Below are 18672 nucleotides of genomic sequence, written 5' to 3'. Positions count from 1 at the left end.
TTATACTCATAAAGTTTAAGACCAGTCATAGAGACTAGGCATATAAAACAAGAAATTAAATAGCAATAGGAATTTGAAATAAGAAAAGATTTGTCTTGGAAGTAGGTAGTATATGATTACATCTCTAACAAATGTGGTAAACATTTATTGGAAGACTTAGGTGGTAGAAGGAACTGTGCTAGGTATGGGTAGGTAGAAAACTATAAGTAAACTTGGGTTGATACGCAGCTTAGAAGCTGTAAAAGGGCATTACAAATAATTAAAATCAGATAGCATATGATGATTCCCATAGGGAAAGGGCAAAGCATTTATAAGTATCCACAAGGAGAGACCATCTAACAGGGTATAAGTGGCATTTAATTTGAAACTGTAAGGAAAGGCAAAATCTCAACAGCCTGAGAGAGGTCAGGTGGTATTGCGAGTAGTAAAAAGCAAGGTATGGAAAAAGAGGAGAACATACTGCCAGGAACCACCACCAGAATTTGGAAGAGAGAGGTCGCTGAAGAAGTTAGGATTGTGTAGGATTAAGGCACAATAGGTACTTGTGAGGGAGTACGATGAGTTTTGATTTTCTGTTTATTTGGGGCCAAATGTTGAATAACAGGGCATCATAAAAATATCTACGATGTGCTTACGGTAGAACAAGAGAGCAGTACCAGGCAGGGGGAATGATAAATATGTGACTGAACATTAGAAAAGAAGATTAGGGTCAGGTTGGAGGGATTTCAGTGCCAGTCTAAAAATAGGGAATTTTTATTAGCAATCAGGAGCCTGAAGCTTTCTGAATAATCAAGTGATACTATCTACATTGTGTTTTACAAAGTGTATTCTGATTGTCATATGAAGAAAGAACTGGAATAGGAAAGAGCATGGCAAAGCAGATGAAATATTCAGGATATTGGGAAAGACAGAGGTATAAGTATTTTGAAATTATAAACGAAAGAAAATGTTCAGATTTGTATCGCCTTTCAAGATATCCTGAAAGAAAGTTAAAAGACTTTGAGATAAATAAAATGTTCATCTATAAGGACGCTGCCCACTGTATTCACTGGTTAGTAGATAAGGATTCTGGAGCCATTCCACCTTGATTAAACAGCAGTGTGCCACTCTCTGTGTGATGGTGGGTACTTAACCCACTCCTCACTGTGCTTCAGTTTCCTTACATAAAAAAACATTTATATATATCATAAATATAAATATACTTTAACATATATAAATAATGTAATACATCAGTAAGAGTATTTTTTTCTCCTTTAAACTGGGTTATAATAGGGTCTACCTCCTAGATTAAATGAGTTAGTAACAACTCCCTAGCCAGTCCTGGTGGCCTAGCGGTGATGATTCAGTGCTCTCACTGCCATGGCCCAGGTTTGTTTGCCAGTGAGGAACCAGACCACCCATCTGTTGGTTGTCACACTGTGGTGGCTGCATGTTGCTGTGATGCTGAAATATGCCCCCGGTATTTCAAATACTGGCAGGGTCACCCATGGTGGACAGGTTTCAGAAAAGCTTCCAGACTAAGACAGACTGGCACCCATTTCTGAAAAAATTAGCCATGAAAACCCCACGAATAGCAGCAGAGCACTGTCTGATACAGCGCTGGAGGGTGAAGGACAGCGCAAAAAGATGGGGCGGGGTTCCGCTCTGCTGTACACAGGGGCACTAGGAGTCGGAATCAATGCCATGGCACTAACAACAAAACATCTCCCTATAAGAGTAAATGAATTAATACCTGTGAAGCACTTAAAATAGTTGTTGTCATCTATTAATAACCGAAAAACAAACAAAATCTATGACCTATTTTTTATTTAATGTCGAATCTCTCCCCCTGTTAAATAATTTAAACTATATCCATCACTTATTACTGCTCTATCATCTGAGCCCTGTATATATACAGAAACTAACTTAATTTAAATACCCATATTTTGGAGATACAATTCAGGTTGTCTTTGTATGAGCTACCAGGTTACATATAACTTATAATTATAGCCTTAAAAAAAAGTTAATGCTCGAGATATTTTAAAAGCACAGAGAACAAAAGATCACCCACGATCCTACCACTCTGACATATTCATTGTGATATTTATGCTCCCATCTATTCTTTTCCTTAGGCATATTTTGCATAATTCTAAATATCAGTGTATACAACATTTTATTCTTTATTTTTCATTAAAAATTATTAACAGAACATTCAAAATTCTTATATTGCATTGCTGATACTTTAAGGACTAAGTTCAATCAAGGTGGTGCATTTAACTTTGGACATTCAGGTTATTTCCAATATTTCAAATTATATACATTGCTGGGGGAAAAAAGGTTATGTGAAAAGTTCTTCTTTTACTGAAATATCGTCTTAGGTAAATTACCAGGGATGAGATTACTGGCTTAAAGGATATTTAACTATCTGTGGCCTATGAGATACAAGCGCATTCACTCATTGCCATGAGATTTCTTTAGTTAGCAAACACCTTGCTGCATTATTAATAGTAAGATAATAACAAGCATTCATTGATTATTTGCTATGTCCTAGATACTATTCCTAGGGTTTTTATATGCATTATTTCATTCAATTCTGGCAAGAACCCTGTGAGGGAGGTACTATTTTTATTAGTCTCATTTTATACTTAAGGAAATTAAGGCTTAGGTAGATTGCCCTAGTTTATGCACCTGGCATGTTGTGAAGCCAGAATTTAAAAACTCTGTGACTTCAGCATCTGAGCTATTAACCCTGTAGTGTATCTTACATTTATGCATATATTTGATTGTAAATACTATATATTATAAAGACTCATTAGTTATCATGAAAAGTGACAGTACAAATTACACGCTACTTTTCTGTGAAAAAAACACATGGCTTTCAAAAATCTAATCAACAGACGTAGATTTTAATATTATTAATGCTATCAAATTGAATGTTTTAATTTATTGAATTGTATATATTATATGTCCATAAATTATACATTATTGAATTATGACAGACCTGTTCAGTTATTAATAGAAAATATTAAGAATCAGCTATTAGGGAAATTACTTATATTAAAAATTAGAAATCTATGATTATTTGAATTCCCCTTTATATGAAATCATCAAAAAAAGAAATTTCTACATATTTGTTTTAATTCAAAAAATTAAAATTAAGCAATATAAATAATGCAAGCAGATCTCATCTCTATGTTCTGATATATGTGCATGTAAACTGGACTACATCCTTGCATTTTTTACAATTACAGTGACCATATAAATTATCATCCAAATCAGAACACTTTTGAAAGCAAAAAGAGGCAGTGTTAATAAGTAAAACAATTATCCCAGGCAAATTAGGCATATGGTCACCCTATTTAGAATAGTTTCATCAGGTCTTCAATAACTAAAATCCATTGGTTGAAACTGAAAATTTGTCCAGGACAAATTTTAGGAAGCAGTGTGCTGTAGTGGCAAAAAAAGACTTGCATTGGTAAACAAGATCCCGGATTCTCATCCCAATTTGTTACTTATTAATACTCCTGAGCTTCAGCTTCTTCATATGTTGAAAGAGAGAAAAAAATAATACTTTTCCCCACCTTGTGATATGTCAGGGATTAAATGAGAAAATGAACATGATTGTTAAGTGTAAACCACAAATTACCTATACAAATCCAAGTTATAATACCAATCTCCACAATTTGACAAACACTATTCTACTTTTTAAATAGAATCAAACTGTACAAAAGTTTCCAAATTTTCAAAATATATTTCAGAACACAATTGTATTAGTCTTCTGAAAGTATTTATATAGGTAAAATAGAATATAATCTGCTCTCAATTTTTAAAATCACTACACTTTTACCTAAGAAAATATATTGGCTCTTTTGCATAGAAGTTGCAATATAACTCACATGGTAAATTTTTTAAAAAGGACTTTTTGACAATAAATGGATACTAACTAACGGGAATTACATATTTTAAAATGAATGTAAAGAAATGTCTTCATAAAAGCACTATATTAAAGAATCAGAAGTTCTCTACACAGTAGACTTGAGAAACATTTGGTTTTCAAAATTGAGTTTTTTTTTCAAAATCACAAAGAAAACAAAAAGCTCTTACATCAACTGATCAAAACTGTGATCAGTTTTCATAGTTGTTCATACTTCAAATTATACTCTAACAAACATCACGATGGGCTGCCACTCCAGAAAGTGCCCAGATAAACTTGTCTTTAAGTGGCCATTCACCCACATTTGGCTTGGGATTCACTAGCATCCTCTCCCAAACACTTCAGTTTTCCTCAATATGGGACTGGAATTTATTTTCACTCTTAACAGGATCACTGAAAGGAAACAGGAGAAATACTATAAGGGCAGGCCTGGACTCAGTCCAGAGGCAAGTACTCTCACAGTCATGCGATGGAATTCTGCCAAGGAGGGAAGTGTTTTTGCAAATGAACATAGTGCCATAGTTAAGTATAAGGTATTTAACTCCTTTGTCAACATCGCCAATGTTAAAAATTAAGAAAGTGATGTGATAAAAAATTTACTTGACTTACAACAACGTGCACACACTCTTTCAATTGAACCATAAGGAGGCATCTTGACTCCTTTAATTACATTTTTTTAATGAACTCTTACTATGAATACCTAATTCTACCTATTCCAATGCAGAATTAATGTAGACAAAAGTAAAGTAATTTTACTTTAAGGCCCTTAGTGTAGTCTGCAGGTGACAATAAATTTGGTACTCAAATGTGGTTCCAATTCTTAAAACCAAAATAAATGAATGTGAATAATTTTAATAGCACCACATTTAATGAGATGATTTTGCTCATTTGGAAGAAATTGGAGTATTCTCTTCATGTTAAATATATCTCTTTACTGTAGTTAAAAACTGCTTTTTTTTTACTAAATTCTATACTTAGAATATAGAACTCAAACAGTTCCTGTTTGTTTTTCTTGACAAGTGTAGAAATCATTTGAGTTAAATTATACAAAATAAAACAAAAAATACTATAATTTTCTTTAAAAATCTTTAAACCTTAAAAGAGGAGGACCTTTAATGTTACTTCCCAGTCTTTTCCTAGACAAATTTAATTGTGCACTTTTATACATATTCATGCTTTATTTTTTATGTTTTCTCATTTATGCTAAAGTTTGAAATTCCACTTTCACATCAATCAAAATCTGCATACTACTGAAACTGCTGCTTTTACAGCTAAAGTGTAATAACGTGTTCTTAAAATTTTCTTATAATAGTTACTGTTGAATCTACCACCATTTTCAAGTAACTGTTGTTAACGTCCAGTCAATAAGAACATTGCCTTTCAATGGATTGATTAGTTCACTAAGAATATTTCTATACTTACCCAGTGGAATGGCATTTTGCCTACTAGTAGTGATAAATCTTCGTCAGTTTTTGATTTCAACACATACGGAACCTGCAGGATTTTTCACTCAATAAGAAATACTGCCAGTGAGGGACAGGGGAAGAGGACAGTGGGGAGATAGGAGTGGGGAGACAGGTTTGACTCCTTCAGGGGGTGTCAAAGAAGGCTGCTAAACCCGCCTATGGGGCCTGAACCTACAGTATCCCCCATTTTTTTGCTCATAGCTCACTTTACAGTGTCAGCTACAGAACGGACGATATTTGAGCACTGGGTCGTAGGTACTTCATATACTAGCGACCAGCTACATGAAGTATTTAACTCTTCAACCAGGACAGAAAAATATATTTGCTCAGTTACTCCATCTAAATGGTGTGTCCAATAGAAATATAATGTGAGCCACACATGTGATTTTTAAATTTCTAGTAGCCACATTAAAAAAGAGTAAAAAGAAACAATTGAAATGAATTTTGAGGGCCGGCCCCGTGGCTTAGCGGTTAAGTGCACGCGCTCCGCTGCTGGCGGCCCGGGTTCGGATCCCGGGCGCGCACCAACGCACCGCTTGTCTGGCCATGCTGAGGCCGCGTCCCACATACAGCAACTAGAAGGACGTGCAGCTATGACATACAACTATCTACTGGGGCTTTGGGGAGAAAAAAAAAAAGGAGGAGGATTGGCAATAGATGTTAGCTCAGAGCCGGTCTTCCTCAGCAAAAAGAGGAGGATTAGCACGGATGTTAGCTCAGGGCTGATCTTCCTCACAAAAAAAACAGAAATGAATTTTGATATCATATATTATTTAACCCAATACATCTAAAGTATGTTTCTTTCAATACGTAAGCAACATAGAAAAAACTACTAATGATGTATGTTAACATTCTTTTTTTTTGTACTAAGCCTTCAAAATCCAGTGTGTAGTTTATACTTAAAGCACATCTTAATTTAGAATAGCCACTTTTCAGAACCTAAGAGCCATACGTGGCTACTGGCTACCATAGTGGACAACACAGATCTAAATATTTTTTTAATTATTATTTCTTTAAATATTCCATTAGAATGAGAATTTCATGGGGAAGTAATGTGATTTATATACCAAACTACTATGAGCAAGATGCTTAATTTCAGCATTGAAACAGAATAATATTTGCTAGGATTCTCCTTGCTTTGTGATGGAAACCAGGGCAATATTGTTGCTAAAAGCCCAGGCTCTGGAATCAGAATGCCCTGAATTTGAATCTGAGCCAAGACAAATATTACTAAATTAACTGCAAGCAAGCAATTTGCCCTTGATAGCCTCAATTTTTTATTCTGTAAAACAGAGACGATAATGATACCTACCTCATTGAATGAACTAGTATATGTAAAGCACATGGAAGACTGTCTGCACATAGTAAGTTACCAAAAAGCTTTAGTTATAATAATTAGTTAGATACGGTCCCCTCTAAATTAACTAGGATTTGCAAATATTAAAATTATGCTGCTGGCTTAGGAGTGCAAAGAATATATAAGTTATTTTTTGGAATGTATTATGTTTTATAAGTTAAAAGAGACACAAGTAATATAACCTCATTGTAAGATATTCTACAGGATAGCCACGAACAGAAAAATATCTGTCAATTTTGAAAGTCCATGTGACATAGTTTTAAAAAGAAAAATACAGGCCAATTATTATTACCACATAATGCTATGTAAGAGAAAATTCCGTTTTACAAAACAAAGGAAAACTTTCACTCATTCATATGCTATTATTGTTTCAAAACAAACAGAAAACGTCCAGCTGATGTATTAAGATAACTAAAACTTTACTTTGGCCCACTTCCAGAAAAATGTGGTCCACTATAACACAACTTATCAGAAAAACACTCATTTTATTACTTAGTCCAGAAAACAAATATGGCTTTGGCAGAAGTAATCTCCGAGATTTATCAAGTGAAATTTGATGATTTTTGTATCAACATTTTAGTATTTCTAAAAAATCATTCTAAAGGGTTGTACGTGTATCTGTATATGCCCTGTTCCAGTAGAGTTCTTGTTAGCAGCCCCCTTAACCTCCTTTTTTCCACTACTCACAAGCCCAGACAATATGGATTTCAAAACAGAAGGAATCACATATCATTAAATCCCGATTAATGTCACCTCACTCTGTCCAGTCTCTTCTCTTAAATGTCATAGCCCAGTGTGCAACTGTTGACTTCCACGTCAAGCACAGAGCAAATTAAATTTTAGTAACAAATATCAGTACCACCAACATTTATTGCATACCTTTAGTGCAGATATCACCGTGGGGAATCCTTGATAAGTTCAATAGTGACTTTGCTTAAGATCTACTGAATTGGGCTGCTGATATGGAGCAGACTCACTTGTTTAAACAATTATCATTACTTAAAATCTCTGATATTGAAGTAGAAACAAACGCAAAGTGGAATTTTAATAGCACATATTACTTACGTTCACAAGTGTCCCCTTTCTGCTGGTAGCCTGCTTTGCAGATACATTTTCCAATGGGCACTAACCATTCTCCTTCTGCACTGCAGTGCATCCTGGGGGAGTTTTCCGCCTCTTCCTCTGCACTGCTGACACATGTCCCTCGAACCTCGACTAAAGAGGAAAATTCTGAACCAGTCACTGTATCTGGAAAGATAGCTAAGTTCTCAATAATGGACCAGCACTTCTTGTAGTACACTTTGACAGAAACCAAAGCTATGCAAGCCCCTACATCCTGAAAGGCAAGATAGAATCCCTTTTTGGACAAAGGTCCAATCTCTCTCACCTCAGTGTTAAGCTTCATCTTTCTTTCCCCAAGGTCACCTTGGGTAAAACTTTCATCTGCAGCAATGGTGTCTATTTTTACATAGAGGTTTTCTCTTATATTCCTGCCAGTGTCGTAGTCTGTTTCATAATAGTACAAATTAAAGGTTTCCTTGCAAGTTCCCAGTACGCCAGGAAGACTGTTACAATCCCTCAGGGTGAATTTCAATTCTACAAAAATCCTTTGTGCATTGCCTTTCGAAATCCAGTTAGTCCGCAGCCAGTTGTTTTGGTTGGGCTCCATGACCTGGCACACCTGGTATGTTCGTATCGGGGTGTAGTTCTCATCCAAACCACTAATTTCTTCCCACTGTAAAATTCAGAAAAGGTCATCAGTCATTCAGCAAAAAATAACATTTTGCTTTTGAAAGTGCATGAGGAATCTTTAGTAGAGCACAAATGTGTATCTTGGAAAGAGTTAGGTGGACTGCTACCCCGGCGAACACTGTAACCTGAGAATACAGGATTCTCATTCAGCTTCATCCTGGTGGCGGAACATCATTTAGGTTGCTTGCATTATTTGTACTTACAATAAATATTTCATTTTGTTTAATATTTGTTTGCTAGTGTATTAGTGTTTCTTTTTACCAATTGGCTTATGTCTATAATCCCCATTATAGAGACTGTAATTTTTATAGACTAAAGCACATGACACAATTACTTAAATTACCATTTAATGCATATACAGATGGATGCATGGTAGAATTTTTGATAACTCAATTGATATTTTAAGTGTTGATGTTATACTTCTTTAAACTTAAAGAGTACCTGAAAACACAGGAAAGAAAATACCAAGAGTACTCTGAAATGTAAAAGCATTCCACAACATGTTGACATTCATAATGTGGAATTTTTTACAATCTTTCAAAATGCGATATAACGGAGTAACATTTTACAGAGCTATTTATTTATTGCAGTGCTATGTATAATATTGTACATAATGCCACATAACTATAAATAAGTAGTTACAAAAGCATGATTCATCTTTATAAATAAATTTCTTTCAATAGACAATCAAATGTACATAGCAAATCAGCATGCTGGGTCATATTTCAGTAACGAGATGACAGGAAGACTATATTAGATGGTTAAAAATGTCCATTCATATGCTGATACAATGTATACCATAGCAAACTCATACATTTTCACAAAAAAGGAAAGTAAGTTTGGCAGAATTTGTAACAATTTAGAGATTATGAAACCATGTATAATATTACCTATATCGCTCATTAGTAAATAAATTAATTTCACCTAAAAATAGCCCTTAAAAACCTAAAACAACAGTTTATATCCTTTCTTACCATTATTACAAAATTTTCCACTTTATATTTATGATACCATCATAAGTGATTTGGTCATCTACTTGTATTCATTTTCCCAATATGAAATGCCAAATACAAAAATATGTTAGTCTTCAAGTCCAAAGTCACATAGCATGCAATATTTAAACTATTGTTTCAAGAAAAGTAGATGGGAAACTAAACTAATAAGCATGTGATAATGAGTTTTATTTGTAAAACTCAATCAGAGAATCAATTTATTTACTTAGATTAGAAAACTAACAAGACTGACAAACAGCAATATACTATAATTCAGAAATTTCTTGTGATGTTATATATTTGCTACAATTTCATTATACATATCATCAAAGGTCCTCAAAGGCAGCAAAGAACCCATGATCATGTTCAGCTTTTACTCAACACAACTTGAGTTTGTGACTAGTTCATGGTGTGCATATTTTCCTTTGTTTCAGTTAGCTGCTTGTAATCTGTTTGAATGGCACTTAGTCAAATATACCCAAATTCATCCATTTGGACAGGTAGATTTTAATCTCTTAATTAGACTGAAATTATTACAAGAAGTAAAACTAGAAAGGGTATCTACCAAAAACTCAAAAATTCCAAAGATAAATGTGCTCTTTTTAACAATTCCCTAGTTAGAAGAAACCAAGGCTAATTATTAGAAAGGGATATATCTCAAGAATTCATTTTTCTAACTTCAAGACCAATTACACTATTTTGTTCTACATATGAAAAACCAATTATGAAACCCAGGTAATTTTAATTTTTATTTAAAGATTTATTCCTGAGTGGAAAATTTCAAGACAACTATTGTTAACAAATAGTGAGACAACACAAATGTATTTAACGCAACCCTTGTGTTATTATCTCTCTTTCTAAGAGACAGCAATCGTTTCTACAAATGACACCACTGGGTAAGAAGTCTTAATTCAGATACTGTGCTTTTATGATACGCTTATAAAAATATTTTCTAGAAACTTATATCTTATTAACATTTTATTTGCAGTTAGATATTTAACCACATTGGCAAACCCATTTCACATATGGAAAATATGGTCAATCATCATTTTCCAATATTATCTGTTGATTCCTACAGATATGTAGAGCTGTTAACTCAAGATACTTGGAAGAAAATGGCCATTTGAGTCCAAGATAACACAGACAGTCATAATTTATCATTCTGTGGATTACATGGATGAAATTCTACAATTGTATATCAGTTTACTTCTCCTTAGAGATAAAAACCATTCCCTATCTTGATTTGTTTTAATTGATGGATGGTAGAAAATGGGCTACATCTGTCATTGGCAAGAGAAGTGTTTCATTTTTTATTGTGAATGTCTTCCTATAATGTATATTATTTTATTCATGGAAATCACTTCACTTTCAAGAAAAGTATGCCATTCATCCCTTAAAGTCAGTACACTTTTTATATTTAATCTGTAAAATACTTATCAGTTTTTCAGAATTTATTCTGACCAATACAGATAACTACAATATGATCTTAAGCAATCTCTCAAAAATTAATTTAATGAAAAATCTGAATATTTTAAACAGATTTGCATTGTTCACATTTTACATTCTTAAACTGACTTCCAGTTCATGTCATACTGATTTTATGATGTCCTGATACTCAAAAATCCTTTCTAGACTTTCATTCTCCTCTTTGCAAAATTTGTTAACTTTTTATATGCTCACTTATACTTCATGCGCTTTGACTCCAGATTTCTTACTGTCCCGAAGATTAACTTGCATAACAATGGGGTATATTCTTCTTTCTCGAAGCCCTCTTCCTTAAAAGGGATGAAGCATGTGCCCTCTCTCACAATTAAAATAAGACCAGAAGACAGATACTGAACTAAATTTAAGCAAGTAATATAGCTTTCCTGATATATGAAACATAATGGTCAGAATTTTTTAGAGTTTACTTATGTTTTCATAGATTTTTATTGGACAGCTTTCACTCATACTTATTGTAGCAGATTTTTACTGTAATATGTGCATGCTCTGCCATCACTTCTGATTAATAACAGCAGACAGAACATGATATAAATGTGGAGAATCTAAATAATATTTTATAGCAAATGTTATACTAAAATAGTGAGCATATTACATTTTAGTTACCTTTTAAAGTATATTTTGAATGACGCTAAAACTATTTTTAAAAGGGGAAAACAGATTACATACTGTTTTAAAGAACTACACACAACCTATCTGGTGATTATGCTATAGCAGTATAAAGCAACTAAAAAGGTTTAAGTGAGTTCGTGAAGGAATGTTCCCTGTAATTACTTAGCATTTATAGCCTGGAACCTCAGGTATGATGCACTCACATTATGAACTCAAAAGATTATGGTTATTGAGATTTTTTTTATCCATTTCCCCAAATGCTAAATATACCTTCTCTACTCAAAGAACTCAATGTCTCATTATAAACACAATAAAATATTGAACAAGATATTTGGAATTAAAACAGTTTAAATATGAAGAATGTGAATAATTCCACTCAGGGAAGAGGGAAAAGATTTTGCTTCTTATTTTAAAAACTAAAGGGTAATATTTTATGAGGAGAAGCCCTTACCCCATTGGGCGGAGAGGAAATCCACTCCAACTCTGTTTGTTGTGCTTTCGAATCCAGCAGCAGTACTGAAAAAGGAAGTTTTATTTCTGTTAGATGAAAAATTTAAATTTACACATTTGTAAAAGTTATTAGGGTGAATCTAATTTTTAAAATAATTACCATTTTATGACTTAAGATATATAAACAGTTATTTATGTAAATGAATGGTGAAATGAATACCCACCTGAAACAAGTATATTGGACTTTCTTATGGAGAAAAGACATTAAAATACCAATATTACATTTTTTAATTAAAATATTAAATTAAATTTAAAAACTCAAAAGTAGCATGAAAGCAACAGTAAAAAATTGATATGATATATTGATTCTATAGTAATTATATATTATAAAGGGTTTTATAAACTATTGAGCCCTCCAAACTTTGTCAAATATAATAACATGAACATAATACAGTGTAATTCCATATTACTCTGGCCAGTCGTGAATTTGTAGTATTCTGCCAAAAGTATTTCCTAGTGCCTTTTGAGAATTGGAGCTTACTTTTCTTAACTTTCACAAACAGTGTCTTCTCTTAAGCCAAAATGAATACAATTAAAAACTACATTGAGCAATGTTATCATGAGAAAAATAAATTGCATATTATTTACAAAATATATTTCTGCATTAGTCAAACACCTGTTTTCAATATTTCTATGTTTTTAATTTCCAAATATTTCAAAGCATTAGCTAATTCTCAAAATGGTATATTTAAACTTTGACTTGACTTTTTAAAATAGTTATATTCCACTTTTACACTATCAAAAAGCATAATGCAATTAATTTAATATTTATATAAATACAATAAATGCTCCTGATAGTATTAATGTAAGATAATGCATTCAAATATCATACATTAATATATATTATATTTCCAATTTGATATATTTTATTGCTTTTTAGGACAACTACCTTTCTAAAGCATTCACTCTGCTCAAACTGGTTTCAGAGTTTTAGAAAACTTAACAGTTCAGAAAATTTAAAAATATTTCTCTGACTCTACAGCATTTTAACAAATGTATCAATTTGTCCAGAAATAAAAGTGAATATATTTTCAAGTATGTAAATATGCTTAACATCAATCTCAGCAAAATGTTATAATCTGGACTTAAATAAAATACATGCTTATATGAACTTTTAAATAATCACCAGAGGAAAAAAATGTGTATTTGAAACGTAATGAAAATTTGTTATGCTAAGAAAACAAAGGAACAGATGATTTGGGGTTCCACTCCTTCACCGTTGTCAAGGTTATTCCCTATAACTGAAAACAGATATAGAAACACTTTTTTTCGAAAATGTTTTATACTTAAGACGTTCAGGGAGACCACGACAGCACAAACCTTGGTACCAAACACTTGACTCCCTTTCAAATAAGGGGGAAAATCACACTTGAACATACCAAGTTGTATTTCACAGAACATCAATATATTGTTGGACTAGCGAATTTATATTTAGTAATTGTTAGATTTTATTTTGTTTTTGTCCTCAACAATAGAGAGAAAGCATGAGGAAACAACGTGGGCTCCAGGTAATCTCCCCTTGAGATGATTTATTTTCTTATTTTTTTGTCTTCCGTACTGGCAAGAGACAAGTGGATTTGTAACCCAGGCGACCTTCCTGGGTCGTTTTTGAGAGTGAAATAAGCATTGCGATTATTGTTTATTGCCGTTCTGTTACCACTCAGCGCAGCGTAGGGTGGGAGCCAGGGACCGCGGTGGGGCGGTGATGGCAAGCAAGCTAAGAGAGAAACAAACTAACAAAAACAAAACGGAAATGGCCCCTAAGCGTTTAATCGGAAGCAGCTCTCAAGTGATCAGCGTGTCTCCCTCCGGATAAAGCCCAAGTGCGCGCTTTTGCCTTCCCGCTCAGAGCACCGAGCGCCATCCTCCCTTCACGCCCGCGGAGGCGTAGCCCGGCGCCCGACCAGGACACGGGGCGCACAGGCCGGGGGCTCGGGGACTCCGCGTCCTGCCGCGCGGGCCGGGCGGGGCTGCGGGCGCGGGGCGAGATGCGGGGCGCGCCCGAGCGGAGCCAGCCCAGGGCCGCGCGGGCAGCGGCGGGCGGCGAGGTCGGGGCGGGGCCGGTGGCGGGGCGGGGCGGGGGCTGCCAGGCCGGCGCGCCCGGCGCGCCGAGCATCCATTACGCCTCCGCCAGACCTGGGCACTCCAGGGAGCCGGTGGCGCCCTAGCTCCCGAAGGAGCCGGGAGGAGGAAAGAGGCTTTCGGGAAGCGTCTCCTCTCAGGGAGCGGCGGCATTTACCGAGAGGAAAACAGCAGCTGCAACTTCGCCTCCAAGCGTCAGAGTGACTTACACACGCGCTCCCAGTAGCGGGAACTGACCACCCCGAGAAAACGTGTACGGGGAAAGTGGAGGCAAGGGGTCCCTCACCTTCCTCCAGCCACCCCCACTCACCCCGGGGGCCAGGCACCTGCTCGACGCGGTCCCCAGCGCCTGCCCTGGGTGCCGCGGCGCCGCCTCGGGGCTTGCTCGCTCCCAGAACGGCAGCAAGTGATCCCCGCTGCGCGCTGGGAGCGTCGCCACCGGGAAGCGGGGCGCACTCACCACCCCCGCCCACCTTTTAAACATCTCACTTCTGCATTAAAGATTTTGGCCTCCTAGAATCAGAATCCTCTCCACGTATCTTGCACCCAGAAGAGAAAAGCGAGCAAGCAGGACACGCTGGCTGCAGGAACCTCTCCCCCTAGTGATGCAGTTATTTATAGCTCAAACTCCAGCCCGAGTCTGCGGGAGATCGCGCGCGGGGCTTCGCCGCCGCGGTGCAAACTTTTCCTAGGGTCCCGCTATTCCGGAGGAATCAGTGCCAGGTTCTAGGACTGACTGTTCCTAATCGCTAATGTCACGCGAGTAGAAATGAGGTTTTGGGTGTGTATGGGTGTGTGTTTCTAGCAGACGTTGGTTCATCTGCAAACGCCTAACCGACAGCTCAGAGTCACGGTTTTCTCTGAATGGGTTCAGCGTCAACACAGGTTGCAGATGTGGAAACTGGGGTCAGAAGGTCAGCCTGGATCAAGGAGTAGGACATGGCGTTGGGTTGGAGGGGTGGAGTGAGTGACCGAAGACGGGTGCACGAAGAAAATAAAGAAAAGCCGCACTAAATCACTAAGTTTTCAGGGAGAGATGAAGCGAGTACCGACAAGTAACCTTCCCGCCGCATCACCACCATGACCTAAATCTGATAAGAGATCCCTCCATCCTCCACACTTCAGGGGCCAGTAATTATTAGTATTCTGCTTTTGCAATATCAGGAAATCACCCTTAGACCAACAGCCTGGAAGATAACGGGGAGGGGGGGTAGATTGTGACACTGCTCAGAAGCAAGACATTTCCATTCACAGGATTTATTTTTCCCCAGCTCCAACTACAGGCACCGAAAGGTATTTTACCTTCTGTCAATGGTTCAAAGGAGAAGGAAAAAAAGAAGCATATACAGACGTATCTGGCTGCCCAAATGAGACCTGCTCTAGTCAACCAGAACTAGCCCTCAGGCTCTGGGTCTTTGGCAAGGTTCGACCACTCGGACTCCTCAACTGCCCCAATGTGGGGCAGATGTTTGGGGAGTTCTAGTCGCCCAGGCGGCATCTCGTTAGCAACTGCACGGCCCCCGCCCGCCCCCTGCCTCCCCGACCGGCCGAGCCCGCCGGGCTGCCGCTGACCCCCGGCCGCCGGGCCCCGCGCGCAGCGCGCGCTGAGTGGAGACGTCCCCGGCTGCGGGGCGCGCGCCGCGAACCCACTTCACCTCCGCGGCGTTATTGTTCCGCGCCGGCGGCCGAGCGCCGAGCGCCGAGCGCCAACCGCAGGCCCGCGCCGCCTCCTCCGACGCAGTGAGCACTTCATTAGGAACCGGAGCGTTCCGAGCTCACCCAAGTCACGGCCCCTCTGAGAAGGCTCCAGACTCCGGCGGACTGGCCAGGACCCTAGAGGCTGCACTGCCCAGTCTCCGACCAACTCGGGCCGTAGCTGACCCCACCGGAGGCGACAGCGAGAGGAGGAGGAGGAGAGGGCTAGAGGAGATCGGACTCGCCTGGGGTCCTAGAGAATGAGCTCGCTGGCCGGCCCCCCCACCCACTCCACCGCCCTCCGTTGCTGCTCACGCCCCCGGACTGCCCGCGCCAGAAATTTCGCTCCCGTCGGGCGGACGGCCCCGGGCGCGGGGCTGCAGGCGGCTCGGAGCAACCCCGCTTGCCGCCCGCCAGGAGCAGCCCGAGCGGCGAGGGGGCGGGGAGCCGGCGGGGGAGGGTCGCCGCAGGCGCGGCCGGCAGCCCCGCGGACAAGCCGGCTCGTGCAGGTAGACAGCTACATAAATAAGTCGGAACAAACTTTGCTTTCCCATCACCTTACCTTCCTTTGCAGCTTGCGCCTCCCCGGTGTGTGCAAGGCGGAGCAGCCAGATGTAGCATAAAATAATCCACGAAGGGTGCCGAGTTTGAAAAACCATGGTGCATGAGCAGGTTTTATTTTAGATTTCAGTTGAGTCCTAGCTTTTTAAATGCTGTTTGCTCCGAAATGGGTTCTTTTTTATTGCGCTCCTCGCATCGATTCCCCTTCTCGATCTCCGGCCGGCTGCTCCACGTTCAGCTTTTTTATTTTTTTTCCCCCTCCTGTTCGCTCGCACCGTGTTTGCTGCCTGCAAGTCTCCGACTGCAGACCGGCCGCTTGCTCCACACTCCAATAATATCAATTAGGGAAGGGGGCGGGGCTCTGAGCGGAGAGCCTCCGCCACTCGGGCTGAGTGGCAGGCGCAGCCGGCCTGCCAGGCGGCGATTCCCAGGGCCGAGGGGCGGGGCCCGGAGAAACGGCCGCCCCGGCCGCGGGGGCGGGGTTCGGGGTCCGGGCCAATCCGCGGCGAGCGGAGTCAGGTTGCGGGTCCAGGATTCCCTCCAGGTTCGGAGCCCCCGGCTAGCGCTGGATGCTCAGGGAGGAAGGACGTGCACGGCAGCCGAGGTCCGTGCTGCTGTGGGCACTTTGCTTACAGCAACCGCGGCTTTCGTGGAGCAGAATCAATCCGAGAATAACGCTCCCGACTCACAGTCCTGTAGATAGCGGTTCTCCTCGCGGTCTTTTAGAAACCAGAGGCAATGCAAGCCGTCTCTCAGCTACCAAGCACGGAGCCGGGACGGTGAAAGGAACTGTGCCCTTAAGTAAAGTGCCTTTTACTTTTTTGTTGTTACAACTGCCGCGGGTCGGGTAACTTTGTTCTTTTCCTTTCTTGATGGGTTTCTGCTCTTTTTCTGTTACTCCAACGGCAGTCAGCTCTAGGCACCGCCCAGCACAGTCCCTGGAAGAATAAGAAGTAACTAAATGTATTATGTTCAAACAATGTCTCCAAGAGTTTGCAACAAGCTCTGGCAAAAGAAAACAGAGGAAAAGGGAGTGGAGGAAGGAAGTCTTTTGTTTTATGTGCCTCCCTCACCCCCGCCCTATCATTTCACAATAGTCTGTTGGGTGAAGTAGGACATAAAGAGTGAACCTTCAGAAGATTCCGTATCATTTTTCTTACAGATTTATCATTTTCTGAGATTTTCCTTGGATTGCCCCACTTTGATTGTTTCACATTTCGCTGCATAAATTACACTTAATTTTAAAGAATGCTACCACTCATTGAATTCATAAAACAAGACCTCTTTCGCAAATATTGACCACTTTCCAATAATTATTCAATAATTATCTTTCAAAGGGAAATTGAGAATAAAAAGTGTGACCAACATCTCCTGTTGAATTCATCCAACTGAAATATCGAGGACCATGCGTAAAGTAATCCGTTTACCGTTAGACAGTTTCGGACACTGCAATTCAACGGGTGGGTAATATAATAAGAGGAAGAAGGTTATAACCTTAATTGCCAAATCATCCATTTCAAAGGTCACGAAGAGTAACAGTTATATGTTTACGATGAGCTTCGTTTACTTCTTGTCCTATATTTCTTCTTTAAAAAAAAAAAATCCGTCATTCATGATTTGCCTTTATTTATGATAGGCACAAAGTTTGATCTCGCCTAAGACTCCAAACTTTTCCTATCCTTTCTATCTGGAAATATAAAGTAAATTGAGTTGTTTCTGGTCTTTATAGCAAAGACTTCTCAGAGATGACAGATCTCCAGATTTTTACATTTTATCTTATGGTAAATGGTCTCCTGTAGTTTTTTCTTGCTTAATGCAATTACAAAGAAAAAAGAAATGAAATTGCCTTCTTCTCTAACCTCTCTTTGGTTCTGTAGTTTATTTCTTAAATGTTACTTGTTCCTAGCCATTATGCCTACTAAATATTTTACAAATTATATCTAAAAGCATCTTAAGTGCCCTTTAAAGGATGCATAGAAAATGTAAACTGCTTAATAGATTAACCTTGAAAAGAGACAAAAAAAAAAATGTAGAGTGCACTTGTTACAGAGATCAAGCAGTATTGACACAAACAGATGCTTTAAGGGTAAAAATTGTAAGTTAAAACGATAGAATTAAAAACATAAATCCACACACGTAGGCTATAAAACTATTAATCTCAGAACCACAAACTCACAAATATTAAACCACTTCTAATAGTTAAAATAATTCTCCAGGATTTCAACACTTTCT

General features: G+C 38.6%; 1 protein-coding gene across 4 annotated transcripts in view; it reads right to left on the bottom strand.

The window, feature by feature from the left end:
- The window catches only part of EPHA7 (EPH receptor A7), a 169225-nt gene extending 152517 nt beyond the window's left edge, over positions 1 to 16708 (bottom strand). For all 4 annotated transcript variants that reach the window (XM_058566614.1, XM_058566615.1, XM_058566616.1 and 1 more), the window contains exons 1-3: positions 16442 to 16708; positions 12044 to 12108; positions 7802 to 8471 (exon numbers count right to left, since the gene is read on the bottom strand). In XM_058566614.1, coding sequence (XP_058422597.1) covers positions 7802 to 8471; positions 12044 to 12108; positions 16442 to 16538 — 832 coding nt within the window. In that variant the 5' untranslated portion in view covers positions 16539 to 16708. The remainder of the gene's footprint in view (positions 1 to 7801; positions 8472 to 12043; positions 12109 to 16441) is intronic.
- Positions 16709 to 18672: the final 1964 nt, after the last annotated feature.

Source organism: Diceros bicornis, chromosome 23 (genome assembly GCF_020826845.1).
Source record: "Diceros bicornis minor isolate mBicDic1 chromosome 23, mDicBic1.mat.cur, whole genome shotgun sequence".
NCBI classification, from domain to species: domain Eukaryota; kingdom Metazoa; phylum Chordata; class Mammalia; order Perissodactyla; family Rhinocerotidae; genus Diceros; species Diceros bicornis.
Note: the sequence above shows the minus strand (reverse complement) of the source record. Positions and strands in the feature narration are given on the sequence as shown.